The sequence below is a fragment of the Rhincodon typus genome, chromosome 14 (assembly GCF_021869965.1).
Source record: "Rhincodon typus isolate 14 chromosome 14, sRhiTyp1.1, whole genome shotgun sequence".
NCBI classification, from domain to species: domain Eukaryota; kingdom Metazoa; phylum Chordata; class Chondrichthyes; order Orectolobiformes; family Rhincodontidae; genus Rhincodon; species Rhincodon typus.
In genome coordinates, this window is record NC_063345.1 from 11,684,464 (window position 1) to 11,706,292 (window position 21,829).

At 42.8% G+C, this 21,829-nt stretch overlaps 1 protein-coding gene across 2 annotated transcripts in view; it reads left to right on the forward strand.

The window, feature by feature from the left end:
* Nucleotides 1-21,829, forward strand: part of LOC109915664 (ring finger protein 128) — a 140,106-nt gene that overhangs the window by 93,757 nt on the left and 24,520 nt on the right. For both annotated transcript variants that reach the window (XM_048605208.1, XM_048605207.1), the window contains exon 2: nt 8,450-8,697. In XM_048605208.1, the coding sequence (XP_048461165.1) occupies nt 8,450-8,697 (248 nt within the window). The remainder of the gene's footprint in view (nt 1-8,449; nt 8,698-21,829) is intronic.

The window sequence follows — 21,829 nt, forward strand, 5'->3', positions numbered from 1 at the left end:
TTCCTGCTCCTCTGATGCTGCTTGGCCTGCTGTGTTCATCCAGCTCTACACCTTGTTATCTCAGATTCTCCAGCATCTGCAGTTCCTACTATCACTTGAAGTACTGTCTGGCCATGGCCACATTGCAGTTTGTGGGAGCTTGCTGTGCGTAAATTTAGCTGCTTTATTTCCTATATGACAGTGACTACACTTTCACGGTACTTTGGCTGTAGAATTATTTGAGGTATCATGACAGGCACTATATAGATGTAGGTCTACATTCCTGATTGTTTGTTTGTTTGTTTGTTTGTTTGTTTGTTTGAAAGCAAGATCTTGCAGATCTGAACATAAAAACAGCTAATACAGGAAACTCCCAGCATCACTGGCTGTGTCTGTGGACAGGAGAAATTAGGGTTAAAGTTTCGGGTTACTGACCTTTCAGACCTTTAAACGTTGGCAGTTGTTGGTGTGAATAATGCCATAATGTGGCCTGTTGCTAAGAACCATTGTGTCGGCAACCAGTTACCGCGCTCTCAAGTTGGTAATCAACTTGTCAACATAACCTACTGCTGATTATCACCTCAGCAACTGTCTTTACATAATCACATGCGAGTAATATATTTACACTGGCAGCTGAATTTGAGAAATAAGTTTGCTGAATGCTAATTGTAGACATTTATCAGTGTTTGCAGGTGTTTAAATAGCTAGATGCCGGAGCACTAGACCAAAGTCAAACTCTATATGAAAATTATTTTCTGTAAAGCACATCAGTGTTGCCTTGAGGTCCAAGCCCAGCATCTCTTTACGTTTACTCATGGGATCTGGGATGTTACTACAAGGTTAATATCTCTGATTGCCCTTTTAAGAAAATGTTGGGGAGCTAACTTCTTGAACTGCTACACTTCTTATGGCAGGATGCTGTTAGGGTGGGCAGTTCCAGGATTTGAACCCAGCGCTGACAGGGGAATGGTGAGACTTGGAGGTGGTGATGTTCCCATAGACTTGAGGCTCCTACCCTTGTTGAGTAGCTGTCCATGGAGCCTTGTGGAGTTGCTGTTGTGCCTCTTGTGACTCAGCATATTCTTCTCCCTCTTTGGCAATCCCTCAGGACCATCCATGACTCCTCAGATACTGAAGCAGTCCATGTTCAAATGCGATAAGATCTGGACAATATCCAGGTTTGGGCTGACAAGTGGCAAGTAACATTCATGCCACACAAATGCCAGACTATGACCATCACCAATAAGACAATCTAACCATTGCCCGTTGACATACGGCAAATGGAAAAGCTCTGGAGAAAATTGATGCACAGAGAGATCTGGGTGTTCAGGTCCATTGTACCCTGAAGGTGGCAACGCAGGTCGATAGAGTGGTCAAGAAGGCATACAGCATGCTTTCATTCATCAGACGGGGCATTGAGTACAAGAGTTGGCAGGTCATGTTACAGTTGTATAGGACTTTGGTTCGACCACATTTGGAATACTGCGTACAGTTCTGGTCGCCACATTACCAAAAGGATGTAGATGCTTTGGAGAGGGTGCAGAGGAGATTCACCAGAATGTTGCCTGGTATGGAGGGTGCTAGCTATGAAGAGAGGTTGAGTAGATTAGGATTATTTACATTAGAAAGACGGAGGTTGAGGGGGGACCTGATTGAGGTCTACAAAATCATGAGAGGTATAGACAGGGTGGATAGCAAGAACCTTTTTCCCCGAGTGGGGGACTCAATTACTAGGGGTCACGATTTCAAGGTGAGAGGGGAAAAGTTTAAGGGAGATATGCGTGGAAAGTTCTTTACGCAGAGGGTGGTGGGTGCCTGGAATGCGTTGCCAGCGGAGGTGGTAGAGGCGGGCACAATAGCATCATTTAAGATGTATCTAGACAGATACATGAATGGGCAGGGAGCAGAGGGATACAGATCCTTGGAAAATAGGTGACAGGTTTAGATAGAGGATCTGGATCGGTGCAGGCTTGGAGGGCCGAAGGGCCTCTTCCTGTGCTGTAATTTTCTTTGTTCTTTGACATTCAATAGTGTTACCATCACTGAATCCCCCACTATCAACATCCTGGGAGTTATCATTGACCAGAAGCGCAAATGGATTCATGACATTAACGGAGTGGCTACGAGACCAGGTCTGAGGCTAGGAATACTGCAGCGAGTAACTCAACTCCTGACATATCAAAGCCTGCCATCATCCTCGAGGCAGAGGTCAGGACTGTGATGGAGTACTCCCCACTGCCTGGATGAGTGCAGTCCCAACAACACTCAAGAAGTTTGACACCATCCAGGACAATGCAGCCTGCTTGATTAGCACCACATGCACTCCAACCCACTGATGCTCAGTAGCTGCGGAGTGTACTATTCTACAAGATGCACTGTAGAAATTCATCGAAGATCCTCAGACAGTGCCTTGCAAACCCATGACCACTTCCATCTAGAATTCAAGGGCAGCAGATAAGTGGGAACACCACCACCTCCAAGCCACTCACCATCCTGACTTGGAAATATATCGCCGTTCCTTCACTGTTGCTGGGTCAAAATTCTAGAATTCCCTCCCTAATAGCCTTGTGGGTCAACCCACAGCAGGAGGACTGCAGCGGTTCAAGAAGGCAGCTCACCACCACCACCTTCTCAAGGGCAACTCGGGGCAGGCAATAAATGCTGACCAGCCAGTGACACCCACATCCCACAAATGAATAAATAACAAAAAAGGATCGAGGGCGTCTTGCTTCTACTCCAGGGCATGGTGGGTTCTGCAGTGGCTGAATAATGAAATCCTGGAGCCACAGACTCTGCCACAGCTGGTGTTCAAGGAGGTGGACAGCAAGACCTGGACAATATCCACTTTTGGGCTGACAAGTGGCAGCTAATGTTCATGCCGCACAAATGCCAGCCTATGACCATCACCAATAAGAGACAATCTGATCACGGCCTTGAGACTCATTCTACATTCTGCCCCCTCTCCATTATTTGTGGTTGTTGCCTTTTAAGGATACATCATCTCTAGTTTGTGTCATTCTGGGGCTGGCATGTGTTAGTGGGGATGCTCCATTTGTTTAGGAAGGCTTTTAGGGTGTCCTGTGTCGCACATCCTCTGTCCTCCTATTGATCCCTTACCATTGTGAAGTAGAGCACTTGTTTAGTGACTTTTTATACTCCTGCCCGACACAATGTGGCACACCCATCACGGTTGGTTGTGTGTGACCATTGCCTTGATATTGGGAGAGTGTGCTCACATTGGCATAGCTATCCTGGCAGTGGATTTATAGGAATTTATAAAGGCAGTGCTGCTGATAACTCTCTCCAGCAATTTGCAGTCCGTGCTCTACATGGTCCATGTTTCTGAAGCATATAAGAGCGAGGGGACCAAGACTACTGCTAAAGATCATGAGCAGATGTGAATTTATTCAGTGCATGTGCTCATAGTTTTCAGAGCTAAGAGCATATTAGTGAGAGGTGTTCGATCTTGGATCCTTTTTAACAGTTTTAATGTGTAAAGCATTGGAATTCCAGTGACCTGTACCCTTGAACCTGAGATTCCAGGAATATTTTGCCTTTATCATTCATGTCATGTGGGCATCACTGGATAGGCCAGCGATTTTACTATGCTCCCTAATTGCCCAGAATCCACCAGTTTGTGTGGGCTTGGAGTCAAATATAGGCCAGACAAGTTAACGACAGCAGCGTCTTTCCCTAAAAGACATTAGTGAGCCAGCTGGGTTTTTATTTTAACACCCGGACACTCAACAACAGTTTTATCATTGGACTCCAAATTCCAGGTTTATTTTTTAATCTAACATTTGATTTGAATCCATGCCCCAGAACATTACCTGGGTCTCTTGATTAATAGTCACTCATCTCCTGCATATGGCTGATGTAACTTGTAGGACCATGACCATGTCACCAGGATAAAAATACTGCATTTATTTGTCTAAATTCCAGGAATTTCTGAGGTATAGGTCACTCAGAATAAAGTCTGGACAAGGACCATATAGAGGGAGCTCAAATTCTATTGTGAATTTATGGGCCATCGACTCAGCATAAAATTTCACAGCATAGCAGGAGGCCATTCAGCCCATTGTGAAAGAAAATTGGTCCTACTATCCTGCTCCTCCCCCATAGCTCTGTCAATGTTCACTTTTCAAGTACATGTCAAAGTTACTCATGAATAATAGTTCTGTTTTGCAAGACTATTACTGAAATTTGAGCCCCCTCATGACATAATATCCATATAGCAGTGAGGATCTGCTAAATTATATTGATCCAAGCCTTTTGCTGGTTTATAGGTGCTTGAATGTCTTAAATGAGCTGAAACCATCACCTGACCTGGGTTAGAAAATGAGAGAAGTATAACTTGCCAGCTGCTGAACCACAAGAAAGAACAAGGTCAAGCACATTGTTTTTTAATTGTTTGTGGGATGCAGGTGGGATTCTGGCTAAACCCATCTCTGTGGGTTTGAAGTCATGTGTAAACCAGACAAGGCACGTGGCAGTTTCCCCATTTAGTGAGCCAGATATTTTGTTACAACATTTGACAGTAGGCACACGGTCTCCATTAGACCTCAGATTTTTAATGAATTCGCATTTTGCCATCTACCATTCTGGGATTTGAACCCGTGTCTTCAGAACGTTTAGCCTGGGATTCTTAATTACTCATCTCACAGTGACATTACCGTTATGTCACTAGTACCTCTTTAATGAATGGGTGGCTGGGTTTATTATTTACCTGGCTGGGGCATGTCTAGAAACGGTCTTGGAAAAAGTGACATCACAGTGTGGAGCTGGAGGAACACGGCAGGCCGAGCAGGAAGGTCAACGTTTTGGGTCAGGACCCTTCTTCAGAACTAAGTGATAGGCCACTTAAGACTGAAATGAGAACTTATTGTTCATACAGAGGATTGAGAGTCTTTGAATTCTCAGACCTTGAAAATGCCAATTGGAGGCTCAGTCTTGAGTATGTTGAGACTGAGATTGATAATAAGGGACATAGTGTTGGAGTAGAAAATCAATCTTGGCCTCATTGAATGGTGGACCTGTCTGAAAGGGCTGAATGGCCTGTTATTTCTCATTCCTGCCTGAACACGAAAGGGATGAGGAAGAGTGAACCAGGTACTGGGGAAATTGTTAAAGGGAGCCTGTAGTGATTGGAACGAGGGGCTGGCTGGTCAGAGCCCATGTACTGTGCACATGTGAATAAAGGGTGACTTGGTGACAGGATACCAGCCTCTGTGCAGTTATTTCAGAGCACATCCAAAACATTATCTTCCTCTGCACTTTTGGTATGTTATGAAAGATTGATTTCGTCGTCCGTCTCTTTTTAACAGACACATTGCTTCAGTTTTGTTATAACCCCTACAAATCATATCACCGGAGAGCAAGGCTCATCAAATGATGTTTTTTTTAAACTTTCAGTGCTTAGTATCATACTGCTTCCTATAAGCATCATTTATCCTTGTTTATTTCTTTTAAGTACAAATAGCTCGATTTTGTTTAAATTAAGTTTCAGCCTTTTTCATTCTGTCAGCAATCATCATCACTCTTAATGGCTCTGACTTTGCCTGCTCTGAAAAGCTCAACACCTGAAAACTGAGCTGGGTTTACTGCTGGAAATTTAACAATAACCAAGGTACGGGGTATCTGACCTTGTGTGGAATGTTACGTCCTTCTGAAGTGAGATATCATTTCTTGAAACTCCATCTGTGCGATCTATAAGTGATAACTGAGGCATGTTTGAATATTTTCAGGCTCGTTTAAAGGTGCCTTTCATTGGTTTCCGACCTTGACTCCATATTTTATCCTGATATCAGTATCTCTTGATTCCCTTGCTGTCCAAAAATGTGCCAATCTTGAATTTCATTGACTGAAAACCCACATCTCCCTCTCTCCCCCCACCCCCCCCCTCACGCGCTCCTTCTCTCTCTCTCTCTCTCCCTCTCTCTCTCTCTCTCTCTCTCTCTCTCTCTCTCTCTCTCTCCCCCCACCCTCTCTCTCTATGTAGTGAAGTCCCAAGGTTCAGAATCCTGAGTGAAATTCCCCCTTATCTTTCCATTCTTACTGGTCGGGTGAAGCAGACTTTCACATCTATCCTGCCAAGACCTCTATGAATTTTGTACATTTTGAGGGGGTCACGTTTTCTTCTGAACTTCAGTATTCTACTCAGTCTCTCCTCAAAGGATACCCCTGTCTTGTCAATAATCTTCATTGTACCCCAGCTAATATTATACCCTTCTTTCCATCAGGAGACCAAAACGATACACTGTACGGCCAACAAAGTCTCACTAATAATTGCGAAAGGTTCCTTTCTCCAACTCCTCACAATAAAAACTGCTGTACTATTTGCCTTCCTTGTGTGTGCGTATAAACTTTGGCTCGTGTATAAGGACACAAATCTCTCTGCATACCAATATGTACTCTTCCTGTCTTCCCATTTTGCACTGTATTTGGCTTTTGCTAAGAAGAGGAATTTCTGTCCTGCAGAGAGTAAAGGATACGGAAGGAGATGGTTTTCCTTGGGTTTAACTTGAGTTCCTGTTTTATCTGAGAAATATTGAACACAGTTCATTTGCTTAAATCAAGTCCTTGTGTAAATCTGAGATAGTAGGAACTGCAGATGCTGGAAAATCTCAGACAACAAGGTGTAGAGCTGGGTGAACACAGCAGGCCAAGCAGCATCATAGGAGCAGGAAGGCTGACGTTTCGGGCCTAGACCCTTCATCAGAAGCTTCAAATCATTTTCTTTAGAACTATTTGTTCTTGATATTTCCTGGATTGCAATTGTGATTCGATACTTGAACAATTTTACTACAGTTTTATAAAGTTGACCCTACATTGTTTATACAAGAAACTGTTGATTGAAGTCTTCTCAATAATAGTGGGGGTCTTTGTGCTCCTATTTAACTTTTTAACCATCTATTTCCTATGGTTTTGACTTTCTCTTTTACATCACATTTTTCTTCTACATTATTTCTTTCCGGATCTTTGATATAAGGGAAATCACCATCCAAAGTGACTTTTTTGTTGCAGTAAATTAAGAATTTACTTGAGTGAATCCCTGATACTGTTGCATCACCCATACTCCCTCTGCTTAGCCCCCTCCCCTGTATTATGTTAAACTCATTGGGTAATGCTGTAGCCTTCATATTAGCTGCTGGTTTCAGGGAACCCTCCAATCCCCTTTTGAAAGCCTCAACTGACCCTGCCTCAGCCACACTCTTGGGATACAAATGCATTTCAGTGGTTAGTTGTAAATCAGGAAGTGACAGGGAGAGAGGAACCTGATGAAGTTATGGTCACTGTACATTCGTAATTTTTACCATATTTGACACAGGTTTGTTAGATTACTGTGAGTGGTGCAATTCCTTCTGCTCAATTCTGGAAATCCAAATGACACAGCCTTGACCTAATGCCTAATTTCCGAAATCAGACATTAGTCATCAGACGTAGCCTCCTGTTACTGCCAGTTCTGTGGGGAGTTTTAGTGGGTCTGTATTCGCTAGCGTTTGGACGGATGAGAAAGGATCTGTTTGAAATACATAATATTACGCAAGGGCTGGTCAGACGAGTTGCAGGGAGGATGCTTCCCCTGTTTGGGAAGTCTAGAACCAGGGGCTACAATCTGACAATGCAGATTAGGCCAATTAGGACTGAGATGAGGAAGGATTTCTTCACTCAGACAGTAGTGATCCTGTAGAAATCTCTACCTCAAGGCTGTAGAGGCAAAGTTACTGAATATATTCCAAAAAGAGAGAGAAAGTTTTAGATTATATAGGCATCAAGGGTGTGGAGAAAAGTGGGAGTGTTTGGTATTTCACTAGAGAATCAGCCATAATCATATTGAATGGGGCATCAGGGTCAAGGCACTCAATGACCTACTCCTGCTCCTAGTTTCTATGAATTGTGAAGTTTACAGCTTACAACTTGCCTCAGCTAAGGTTGAGGGATCCTTGTGGAATGAGTCTGCACTGCTGTCTAAATTTCTTCCATTTTTGTTCCAACTGAGGATTTCAAAATGTACTAGATCTACTCTGAAGAAATTAAGACGTTATCTTCCGCTACCTTAGCCATTGCTGACTCACGAACTATTTTCCAACAGTTACAATCATGGGCAAGATTTTGAAGTTTTTCTTTTAGATTTCTTGCATGATGGATGAAAGAAAAATATCACTTTTTCTGACCAGTACAAAGAGAATGTTCAATGGATTTTCTTCAAGTAAAATGGGAGGGAAGAATAGTCTTTGAAATGATACAGTTGTAAACACTACGCATGTGGCAGAAGTATCTCTCAGCCTAATGAGATAAATGAACTCATCAGAAGTGTATTGAGTATTTATCATTTTCCTGTTTTACATTATCAACGCAATGTTGCTCGTACCTTGTATTAGACTGTCTCCCCGTTGTGTGTAGCAGTGTAATAATGCAAAATGTTTAGTGTAAAAACTTGCAAAATGCTAACTGTCCTCCCATTTCATAGGTACGGGCAACATGGTTGCCGTCATGATTGGCAACATCAAGGGCAGTGAGATTTTGGCGCTGGTGAAGGAAGGTATTGCTGTTTCCATGGTGATTGAAGTCGGGAAGCAGCACGGACCGTGGATGAGCCAATACTCCATCTTCTTTGTCTCGGTTTCCTTTTTTGTCGTCACTGCTGCCACAGTTGGATATTTCATCTTCTACTCTGCAAGAAGATTACGGCTTGCAAGGGCTCAGTCTCGAAAACAGGTAAGTTTATTTATTCACTTCTGGATTAAGGACCGATGCAGTGGTGGACAAGCCTGTACTTTTCTGCTCAAGACCTTTTTCAAAAATCCCCTGATGGTTTAATAAGCTTGCGTCAACTTTGTTTCCACAATATTTCAACCCCGAAGCCTTTATTATAAATAGATTTGTGCCTCTGAATAGGTAAAGGTAAGGTCATTACAGTCCCAGAGGACCATGGGGGGGTGGTGTCCCTCCTTTAGAGGGAGATAACTAGAGGTGGTTTAAAATTAGGGTCACCTAGGGCAGAGGGGCAAGATCGAGAAGGAGGGACTTTCGTGGTGACCTCAGCTGGTGCAGAAATTGAACTTGCACTATTGGTGTCACTCTGCCTGACAAACTAGCTGTCCAGCCATTTCTATCCAAATAATTATCCAGCACCACAATTGAACCCACCTCCATGACATTTCCAGAAGTCAACACAAAATCAAGATATGCAAGTACAGCAGCAAAACGATGGCACCTGAATGCTGTGTAACTCGCATATAGATCAGGAATGTTTCTTGCTGGCATTGTTGAGTGTACGGTTTTGTTGAGTTGATTTATGCAGCTTCTATTCCAGAACAGCACTGCTTTCCTACCAGCATTGACGTTTGCATTGTAAACCAGGCCCATGTTTTGGCCACAACAATGTATTTTAAGAGCGGAAAGTATGGCTGTTTTATTTAAGGCAACTTATGAAGGCTTCAGTTATCGTCTAAAACGTCTATGCATAAACGTGAGTATTGAGTGATTTGCCTTCTGTGAAACCATTGAAAATTGGCTATTTTAAAAGCTAAAAAATTTATGGAAAAAAAATATTTGGCACCTTGTGGCATTTAGCCCAACCAAACCGTGTCAAGATTCTGTGGCAGGTACTGGAGCCTGTGGTGTAACTAATAGGTTGAATACTTTTGAAGGGCTGAATGACTTGCTCCTGTTCTGAATTGAGCAACACTATTGTTGTAAAGATTTTCTTTTGTTTTGATATTTGTTGAAGAGAGAAGTGGTAGGTTCTTTAAACCTGATTAAAACTGTTTTTGAAGTCCAATGCTTACTGGTTCAAATGCCAAACAACAAGATTTAAATTGACTTACACAGTGGAAGCCAATGTAGTAATTTAGCACATAGTAATTATGGTCGTTGGTTGTCTTGTCATGTTGAGTACTGTCTTTCTCTCTTGTTTTCTCTGTCTCTCTCTCTTTTTCTCTTCTCCCCCTCCCCGTTAAAGAATGGTTCACTGGATGCTTAGCTGTTCTTGAGTTGTGAAATCAAATGCTTTAATTAATTTGGCATTTGAAGTGAAGAAACAATTGGATTTAAGCTCGGCAACTATGTTGCCTTTTCTCCTCACTGTCTTATTGTCAGCACCCACCAGGGATTTCACTGCATGGAATGTCAAGCAACGCAGATTTGTTTTTTCCCCTATTGGGGTTGAGGTGCTCTCTTCCGGGAGGAGTCTTCACTTGCTGAGCAACAGAATCCACCATCACAGGAGAACCACTTGCCTCTCCGCTGTTGGGACAAGAGCCAGCTATCACAAGGCTGTTCAGTTAGTGTTCTTCACTGACATCACTGCAACACTGCACAAAGAAGTGGCCCACTCGCATCCCCAGGAGCGAAGGCTCACTGCGTCTCCGCTTCAGGTTTTGGAAAACTGATAGGAATCCTGCTTGGCATGACGTGACTCCAAATTGGAACATTCTTGGGTGTTCCACAGAAAACCTTGGCAGGAGCAATGACACTGCTCAAGCAGTGGTTTTTGTTTTTTTTTTGAGTCTTTTTTTCGTCAGTGGCATGGTTTTCCAGGAAGCTGTGCAGTCGTCATATCAATCAGAACTTACTGTTTGTGAGGTCAAGCATGTCATGGACACCCCATCTCCACCCACTATGGATTCGTTCTCTCCTTGGAAACGTTTTGCATTGTTGTGTAACCACCTAATATTATTACATGCTGGATAGTGGTCACTTTGGAACTATTTCTGCCAACCTCTCATTTTCTTAAGTTATTCAATTCACCATTAGCATCTTTTTTAATTCATCCAACGAAGGACCCAGTTTTAACAACTCTATTTTCTTGTGTAAAAATCTCGTTTTATTGACTGTAAATTGGTGATTGGCCTTCACTTGGTCAATCGTGACTCAAATATGTATGGATGCTAGAAATGAACGCAAGTCCCAGAAATGAAATACTGTTAAAACTGCTCCCGTCTTAAAGTTTAAAAAACAGAGAGGGAAAATACAGCTCTCGCACACGAGGAAAATAAGCAAGGTGTTAGGAGGGCTAAAAGCAGCCAGAAATGACCTTGGCAAACAGGATTAAGGAAAATCCCAAGGCGCCTAATGATTTATTTGGATGACCATTTGTGTTAAAGGTCACAGCAGCAGTAGTTCAGTTAGAGAGTGGTCATGTGAGGATTCACAAAGAATTGGAAGATTAGAAAAATGTGTGCTTTTCCTACTTGCATAAGGAACACGAGGGTAGCTAGAGAAATGGAAGGTCCACTCAAAGACAAAGGAGGGGATTTATATATGGAGCTGAATGTGGTGGTTGAGGTCCTTAATGAATACCTCCCATCAGTATTGACAAAGGAGAAGGACATGGGGGATGGTGAGTTTTGAGAGGGGTATGTTGATATCCTAGGGCATATTGATATTAAAAAGGTGGTGGTGTTGGGTCTTTTAAAAGCGTTAATCCCCCAGGACCTGATGGGATCTATCCCAGAATGCTGAGGGAGGCAAGGGAGGAAATTGCTGGGGCCTTGTACGAAATCTTGCATCCTGTTTCGTCATGGGAGACGTCCCAGGGGACTGGAGAATAGCCCAAGTTGTTCCTTTGCTTAAGAAGGGCACCAGGGATAATCTGGGGAATTACAGGCTGGCGAGCCTTTTGTTAGTGGTAGACAAATTCTTAGCAAAGATTCTTAGGGGCGTCCTTATGATATATTCAAATTTGGAAATATATGGACTTATTGGTGACGGGCAGCATGGCTTTTTGCGAGGGGAGTGGGGTGGTGGTTGTGTCTCTCAAAGTTGGTTGCGCTTTTCTTTCAGAAGTGACTAAGGTGACCGTGGGGAGGGCAGTGGATATTGTATATGTGGACTTTAGTAAGGCCTTTGACAAGGTCCCTCATGGCAGGGTGGTGCAAAAGGTGAATTCACATGGGATCAGTGGCAAGATGGATACAGAACTGGCTTGGTCATAGACAGCTTGGTGGTGGAAGGGTGTTTTTCTGACTAGAGATCTGTGAGCAGTAGTGTTCTGCAGGGATCCGTGTTGGGACCCCACTTATTTGTAATTTATATAAACGATTTGGAGGAGAATGTAGGTGGTCTGATTAGTAAGGTTGTGGATGACGCAAAGGTTGGGGAGCTACAGATGGGAGGATTGCCAGAGGATACAGTAGGATACAGACAGGCTGGAAACTCGGGTCGTGAAGTGACATATGGATTTTAACCCAGGCAAATATGAGGTGATGTATTTTGGAAGATCTAATGCAGGAGGGAAGTATACAGTAAATGGCAGAACCCTTAGAATCACTAACATATACAGAGGGATCTAGGTGTACAGGTCCACAATTCCCTGAAAGTGGCAACACAAGTGGATAAGGTGGTCAAGAGGCATATGGCTTCATCAGTCAGGGCGTGGACTCTGCAAATTGGTAAGCCACGTTGCAACTGCATAGAACTTCATTCAGGCCATATTTGGCATATTGTGCACAGTCCTGGTCACCACACTACCAGAAGGATGTGAATGTTTGGACAGGATACAGAAGCCGTTTACCAGGATGTTGCCTAGTTTGGAGAGTATTAGCTATGAGGGGAGATTGGACAAACTCTTTGTTTTCACTTGAAAGTCAGAGGCTGAGGGGTGACCCAATAGAGGGTTAAAAAATTGAGAAGCTTGGATAGAGTGAATGGTCGGAGTCCTTTTCTCCCAGGGTAGAAGCGTCAATTACTAAAGGACATCAGTTTGGGGTGAAGGTTTAAGCGTTCAAAGGAGATTTGAGAGGCAAGATTTTCCACAGAGGGTGGTAAGTGCCTGGAATGTGCTGCCAGAGAAGGTGGTGGAGGCAGATACTAGAGCAGTATTTTGAGTCATCCTGACAGATACATGATTAGGCAGGGACTAGAGGGATACGTACCATGTAGATGCAAAAAAAAAAGTTTAATTAGAAAGGTGTCATTTATCAGCGCAGGCTTGTGGGCTGAAGGGCCTATTCCTGTGCTGTACTGTTCTTTGTTGTTTGTTCTAAAAGATTAAACAGGTCAAGTAACGCCTGTGGAGAGTTAACATTCCAGATCTCTCCTTGCCACCTGTTTAATCTATATCGATTTTCTCATTCCCTCTCTGCTTACCCTGACTGTAAACCAACAACATAACATCTGCAATGGTGGCATGCCCGATCGTCCAAAAAATTCAAACTGGCAAGTGTGACTAACTTTCCTGAACCAAAAGTTTCCTAAAACAGTCTGTTCAGTCCAAAAAAGTGGGTAACCTGACTGTGTTCACCAGACGTAAAGTGCTTTTTTTTTACTGCACAATTGCATGACAAAGAAACTCGGTGCATTAGCTAATATTTAACTTACTGTGAATAGATTGTGTGCAGATCAGTACAGCCTGTTTTGATACTGCAAAGTAATCTCTGCCAGCGTACTATGGTGCAAGTCTCTCGCAGACATGTTAGTGTGGGATGAAACTGATCCCCTTTTATTATTAATTCATTATTCATTCACGGGATGAGGGCATTGCTGTCCAGCCAGCGTTTATTGCCCATCTCTGATTACCCAGAGGGCAGTTGAGAGTTAACTACATTGCTGTGGGTCTGGAGACCAGGTAAGGATGGCAGTCTCCTTCCCTAAAGGACATTAGGGAACCAGATTGTTTTTCCAACAATCGACAATGGATTCACGGTCATCATTAGATTCTTAATTCCAAATATTTTTGGATTCAAATTCCACCATCTGCTGTGGCGGGATTTGAACCTGGGTCCCCAGAACATTATCTGGGTCTCTGGATTAACAGTCCAGTGATAATACCACTAGGCCATGAGTTATGAACTCTGAATCTGGGGAAGGTGTCACACAATCAGGTTCAAAGAACCCCTCGCTTAGGACCTTTTAACAGTCACGAGTAATGGGTGCAGGTAGGAAGGTCACCCTAATGAACATAATATATAGCCAGTGTCACAACGTGAGCAGCTTTGTACTAGAAAAGATGCAGATAGATATTGTTCCACAAATGCTAGTTTGACTTTCCCTGCTTTTGAGCCACTCGAGTGATCACTTATTTTTGGTTCTCGTTAGATTTACTATGGAAGAGAATATTCTGCCATGTGAATATGATGAGCATGCCTTGATGGCTTAAAAGGTCTCATTTCTTTTGTCTGTGGGCAGAAAGGCTGCTGCTGTAATGAGACTTGTTGAGTTTGCGAGGACTGGAGATATTCTGACTCGGATATTCTGAACTCTTGGAGAATTTATTTATTTATGCATTTTTCATTTTGAAGTGGCTTAAAAGAAAATGAAATGTTGCAAACAGGAGCCACATGTTCATATAATTTAAATAGACAATGCTGACTAGCAAAATGCAGTGGATATGCCAAGTTTAGGGGAGGCAATGTATTGGTAGTGTCATTGGATTAGTCGTCTGGAAGCCTGGGCAGTTCTCCTGAGGACATGAGTTTGAATCCTGCTGGTGGAATTTGAATTCTGTTAATAAGTCTGAAACATAAAGCTAGTCTCGCTGTTGTCTGAGACTATCATTGATGGTTGTAAAAACCCATCAATTCACTAACGTCTATTTTAAGGAAGGAAATCTGCCATACCTACTTGGTCTGGTCTCTGTGACTCCAGGACCGCAGCAGTGTGGTTGTCTCTTAACCTCTCCTCTGAAATGGCCTGGTAAGCCACTCTTTGAAGGCAATCATGTCACGTGATAGAATAAACAAAAATAAAAACAAAGTACTGGAGAAACTCAGCAGGTTTGGCAGCATCTATGTACAGAAAACAGAGTTAATGTTTCAGTTCTGTGACCTTTGATTGACTTGAAACATCAACTCTGTTATCTCATCACAGATGCTGCCAGACCTATTGAGTAATTCCAGTTATTTGGTTTGACTATGCTGACTAGACAACTGTAAGCAGAGATTCAAAACACTTTAGGGGACATATTTTAGATGCAGCAAAATAATTTAAAGGAAAGCCAAGTTGTCCAGAAATCTAGTCGTGACCTCCTTACAACCTTGGTCCAATCAAGGAATGAATGATCGGAACTCCAGTGGCAAGGCCCATAGTTTTTGCTCTATCCAGTGCCTCCAACCATTTCTTGGTATCATGTGGAGCCAATCAAATTGGCTGAAGCCTCCTGAGGAAGTAGAGGCATTATTGAGCTTTCTTGACTGTGGCATCTTGACCGTGGGTGGACCAGAACACATTGTTGGTGATTGTCACTCCTAGGAACATGATGCTCTTGACCATCTCCACCTCAGCACCATTGACGCAGACAAGGGCGTGCCATCCACCTTGCTTCCTCAATTCAATAATCGGCTGTTTTGTTTTGCTGACGTTGAGGGAGAAACTGTGTTACCTTTACACCATGTCACCAAGCACTCTATCTCTTTCCTGCATTTAGCTGTTCTGAATGACAAAGGGTGTCTCTCTTTAGACGCAATGAAATTAAAAATATCTAGAAGTGACAGAAAATTCTACAATCTCTCCTTTCGCTTGCCGTTTTTTAAACAACTGATTTATTTTAAAGATTTGAACGCACCATGTTTCCATTTTGAACAACGTAGAAGTACGTCTGTTGTACTAATGGATTGCTGACTGTTCACGTAATTAGATAAGGAAGTCAGGTTTTTGAATAATTTATTATGATCATATATGTTCATGGAGCCTTGAAGATCAAGGTAAGCTTGTACAAAGTCTAATGTACTTGACATAAATAGCTGTGCTACTTTCATGTGACTGAGTTATTTGGCTGAACTATTGGAATGATGCCTTGGAAATTTGAATATGCCCACATTGTTTTGTACCTACTCCGTCTTTTGGAGGCCCTAAAATCAATTAAATCAGCACCCTGGTCCACTCCTCTGTTACTCACAATATCAGTCCCCCATGGCACTTTCCCAGGCAGTTGCTGATGGTGTAACATCTGCCCCTTTACCACCTCCTTTCTCACGATTGCCTTCAATTCTCAGAGCATTGAGTATGGGGCGGCACGGTGGCTCAGTGGTTAGCACTGCTGCCTCACAGTGCCAGGAACCCGAGTTCGATTCCACCCTCGGGCGACTGTCTGTCGTTCCCCCTGTCTGCATGGGTTTCCTCTGGGTGCTCCAGTTCCCCCTCAGTCGAAAGATGTGCAGGCCATAGTGGACTGGCCATGCTAAATTGCCCCATAGTGTTCAGGGATGCATAGATTAGGTCGGTTATAGGGGGATGGGGATGGGTCTGGGTGGGATGCTCGGAGGGTCAGTGTGGACTTGTTGGGCCGAATGGCCTGTTTCCACACTGTAGGGATTTTATGACGTATAAGAGTTGGGCTGCATGTTTCAGCTGCAAACGACATTAGTGAGTCACTTTTGGAGTACTGTGCACAGTTTTGGTAGCCCTTCTATAAGGATATTATTAAATTGGACAGGGCACAGAAAAGATTTACAAGGATGTTGCCGGGCCTGGGGGGGGATTGAGTTGTATGGAGAGGCTGGATAGGCTGGAACTTTTTTTTTTCCTCCCCTCTGAATTGTAGGTGTTTGAGGAGTGACCTTATAGAGATTTATAATATCATGAGCGGCACAGTTAAGATGAATAGCCAGGATCTTTTTCCTAGGGTAGGAGAATCCAAAAACTCGAGGGCATAGGTTTAAGGTGAGAGGGGAAAGATTTAAAAGGGACCTGAGGGGCAACTTTTTTACACAGAGGGAGGTGCGTGTATGGAACGAGCTGCCAGAGAAAGTAGTAGATGTGGGTATAGTTACAACATTTAAAAGACATGTTTTGAACGGTATGTGAATCGGAAAGGTTTATAGGGATATGAGCCAAATGCAGGCAAATGGGACTAGTTTAGTTTGGGAAATCTGGTCGGCGTGGGCGAGTTCAACCAAAGTGTCTGTTTCCGTTCTGCGTGACTCTAACTCTTCATTCCATTGAGGTGAAGCAATGATTTACTTACACTGCTTTCAGTCCTGTTTACTATACTCCCTGCTCACCATGCAACCTCCTGTACATCGGTAAGACTAACCGCAGGCTGGGTGACCAATTTGTGGAACATCTCCGCTGTTCTCTGCAAGGGTCACCGTGACTTTCCAGATGTTTGCCATTTTAATGCATCGCCTCACTTTCATGCTAACCTTTGTGACCCAGGCTAGCTGCAGTATTCCAGAAAAGCACCACGCAATCAGGACAAACAGCACCTTATTTTCCACCGAGAAGGTTTACAGACATCTAGCCTCAACATTGAGTTCAGCAACTTCAGAGCATGAACTCTGCCCTCTATTATGATTACCCATCCAATGTCTTGCTTGCATGGATTTGCTTTTCAATCAAGCTGACCAATTTTCTGCCATTAACACCCTATCCTCTATATCACTCCTTCTCTATTATCATCAGCAATTCCTTAACTTACTCTGGGGCAACTGTACCATTTGTTACACTTGCTCCTCCTCCTCCTTTCTCAAACCCATCACTTTTCCAGCCCTTTTCAGTGCCAAAGCATCACATCAAACTCAAAACATTGACTTTATTTCTCTCCCTGCAGATACTGTCAGACCTACTGAGTTTGTTCAGCATTCTCTCTGTTTCTTTCACATTTCCAGCGTCCACAGTATTTTTGCTGTTATTAAATTTATAATGTGTATTATAATTTTATTGAGGCATTGAAAAGAAAAAGAACCCTGTTCTTTTAATGCAACATCTTTCCTAATTTCTGAGCACACTCAATGACCTTCAAAACCAATTTTTTTTTATGTAAGGAGCCTCATGGCAGTGGAAGGTGTGCACACATTGGCTGCCACAATTATAAGCATTAAAAAAAACACAGGTTAGTTTACCTCTTTAGATAACAGTTTAAAGATAGACATCGGACAAAATAGAAAGGGTAGCCTTGTGTGAAAATCTGACGAAGTATATTGTACAACTACCTGAAAAATTGTTCAAAAATCTCGGCTTTAATGTCTCACCTATAGAACAGCTCTGAGAAGTGTGCAATACTTTTTAGGAACTGCATTGGCTCAGCTCCAGGTGGTCAAATTCAGGAACTGACTTTGAAGGCACCGTCTTCTTGGCTCAGATAAAAGAGTTCTAATCAGAGTCGGGCTGAAACTGGTACAGGACGCAGTGTGGGAATCCGAGCAATACTTGTCATGTTTCTGAGAGTTGAGTCCCACCCTCTTAATTGCAGCAGCGAAATAAACTGAGTTACAAGGTTATGATCAAGGAAACTACAGTCAATTGATCCAATCAATGATCATTTCTTAAGATCAGATGTGAGCTTGAGGTTTTATTAAGCCTGGAACTGGAAACTCTACACTTTTTTTTGTTTGAAAGAACATAAGAAATAGGAGCAGGAGTAACTATCTGGCCCCGCAGACCTGCTCCACGTTCAATAAGATCACGGTTGATCTTTCCATGGACTCAGCTTTGCTTGCTTACCATAACCTTTAATTCCCTCACTGTTCAAAAATCTATTTTTGCCTTAAAACATCCAATGAGAGAGCCTCACTGGGAAGGTAATTCCACAGATTCACAGTCCTTTGCGAGAAGTTCGTCCTCAGCTCGGTCCTAAATCTGCTCGCCTTAATTTTGAGGCAATGCCCCCTCGTTCTAGTTTCACCTGCCAGTGGAAACAACCTCCCTGCTTCTATCTTATCAATCCGCCTTCGTAACTTTGATATGTTTCTATAAAATTCCCTCCTCATTCTTCTAAATTCCAATTCCAATTCCAATTCCAATTCCAATTCCAATTCCAATTCCAATTCCAATTCCGATGAAAGAGCTCGTCAGCAAGTCCCGTTCTCCAGCCCTATCTCTGTAGCTCTCTAACTTCATCAGTTTCAAACATATATCCAGCTCCCTTTTGAAGCCACTTGTGGAATCTACCTCCATCACTCTTCCAGGCAATGCATTCTAAATCCTAACAATTCTGACTTAAGTAGTAAATAGCCTGGTAATCCCTCTCAAACATGTTAGTTAAGTGAGAGATATTGGCCAGAACACAGGAAGAACTCCAAACTTTACCTTAGCATGTCTAAAAAGTTACAGTATTACTTTTAAAATGCTGCCTCTCATAAAGGTATGTACTGCAGAGAGTGTGTGCAGCAAGACCCAACAGTGAGAGATGAATCATGTGCATAAGTGGGAGCTAGGTGAGCACAATTACAGTCAGAAAAATGTTACAGTGCAGAAGCAGGCCATTCAACCCATTGATTCTACATTCTGGGATGTGGCATTGTTGGCATAGTCAGCACGTGTTGCCCATGCCTTGCGTGGGAAGAGTGGAACAGAAGGGCACGTAACTGGATTTCATAAAGGGTTGGCGAAGGCTTGTGCAAAGCATACAGAATTGTGCAATATCAAATAGAAAATTCTTGTAACAGGAATTTGTAAGGAGCAATCGATCTCGAAACTGTGAAGTCATTTTACTGTGTCATCCATTAACATGGATAGTGAATCAGCCTTTTCAGTCAGATTTTTTTTAATTTGAGAAGTCATGGTATTGTATTAATGGTGACAAATAAATGGCACTGATTACTTTAGCTTTTGGCAGTTGTTTTGTAACCGAGGGTTTTATTAGCTTTTGCAGAAGGACATCTGGCCAGTCAAGAATTGTTAGCAATAATACTCATTTTGTGCTGCTTTTAATAACGACCCCAAGTATTCACCCAGCTGCAGATGGTGGGAAACCGAAAGATAATGAGAGACAACAGCAAATATGTGGGCAGCCTAGTTTACTGGCCACAGCTATCACAGGATTTTGCAAGAGTCTGAAACTCCCTACCACATGACTTGTTGGGAAAGAGACTTTTTTATGTGGCACCTTGTTTATGACCGCCAGACGTGTCAAACCATTTCACGCCAATTAAGTGCTTAAGGAACGATACAAATCCGTGCCCAGTAAATTTCCGTGAACCGCAATGTGATAACGATCAGATGATCTGTCTGTTGATTGTCACATAGATACTGGCTTGGACATTACTGTTGTTCTTCAAAATAGCAGTATAGGATTGTTTAAATCCACCTCCAAATGTGTAGCAGTTCCTTGGTCCTGTACTGGAGCATCAGCCTTGTTTTTTTTTGTGTGCATAACCTTCTACCTCGAGGGTATCCTCAACGGAATCAGAGCTGACAGTGAATGCAGGTAGAACAGGGAAGTACTGAAGGGTGAAGGGAACATAAGGGTATGTTGGCAGGGTGATGTAACACATCAGAGTGAGTGAGAAGTAGCTGTTTTCTGTTTTTGTGCTGTACATTTACAATTTCTAGGTCAATGAAGAATGCACATTCGAGTCCCACCAGGGCAGCCTGCAAACGTGAATTCCATCTCATAGTCATAGAGCTGTACAGCAGTCTTTAAGGAGTCTGGAAATAAAATGCTGGCGTTAATAAACGTGGTCATTATGGCATTGTTACCAAAAGTCCATCTGGCTCACTAATTTCACCAAGGTGAAAACCTGCCAATGTTCTGTCTATATGTTCGAGCCATCCTTCTCCAGACTTGACTTAGCAATTAGGAATGGACCATAAATGCTGCAACGAAAACTGGAAAAACTCAGTTCTGAAGAAGGGTCAGTGGACCCGAAATGTTAATTCTGCTTTCTGTCCACAGATGCTCATAGACAGGCTGGGGTTTTCCAGAAATTCCTGTTTTTGCTTTTGATTTCCAACATCTGATGTTCTTTGTATTTTTTTTTTTGTTTAGCCATAACTGCTGGCCTTGCTGGTGATGCTCATGTTCCAACCTATGAATAAATAGATACTTTATATTAAAAAAAATTTGTGCCTTCTCTGAAGGCAGAAAGGTGCACTTTTTCACAATGCCCTGCATCTTCTCACCCCAACACCTGCCTTCACCTCCTTCCTGTTCTCCTGACCCTGTGTTTTCGCCATCATTCTCTCTAATGATCTGAACATTTACAGGAACCTAGCTTGCAGCTGCTCTTTCTTTCTCTGTGTCGAGAGAGGCAAGTCTGACACTTAATAGATGGATTAAAAATTCCTATTTCACGAGCAAGTGGCTCACTTGCTGTCCACTGAGGTGGACAGATCCCCTTGGTGTATCTGCCATTCCCATTTAGGTAACAGGACACTCTGTGAAGAAACATTAGCAATCTAACAAAAGATAGTCTCCTTTTCTGTTCAAGTATCCAGTCAGAACCAGTAGAGTCCAGTTGATTGAGCTGTGACATGACCACTGCTATCTCTTGGAGTCTGAGCCGTAAGAAAGCTGCTATTAAGCTGACCACTGCATTAATCTATCTGCCTCCAGTGATGTTTCACTGGAAAAGCAAAACTGCCTTTACTTCAAAATGACCAAACTCGATTGCAGAAAAAAGGTTTTGCTAATCACTAAAGTCACAGCTACCCAGAATTTAAATTGTGCTTTATCCATCAGTGAAAATGGTTCACTGTATTTGATCCCAACAGGATGACATTACAGCTGCCTTCACCTTGCCAACTGCAGGATGAAACTGTACAGCAAACCCAGTTCGTTAAGCTCTCTCCATTATAGTTTGGCATTTTAAAGATTTCTACTTAAAATCAGAGCTTCAGTGGTGTCAACAATGTTCCTTCCTTATTCCTGTCAGTCTTGTATTTGTGTGAGCACAGGAATTAGGAACAGGGGAAGGCCCCTCTGGCCTGCTCTGCTATTCAAGAAAATCATGGCCTCTCTGGTTGCGGCCTCAACTCCATGCTCTCACCTGACCCCAATAGGTTATGATTCCCTGGTCTTGTCTGTAATGTATAGCAGGGCTGACCTGAGACTTTTAACATCTGTCTGCTCTCTGCTTGAAAGATATGATGAATAGCATCAATCTACAAATGCCGTTGAACACAGACCATCTCGTCGTATGCCACTGCAGTTTGTGGGACCTCTCCATTTGAAAATTAGCTGCCCTGT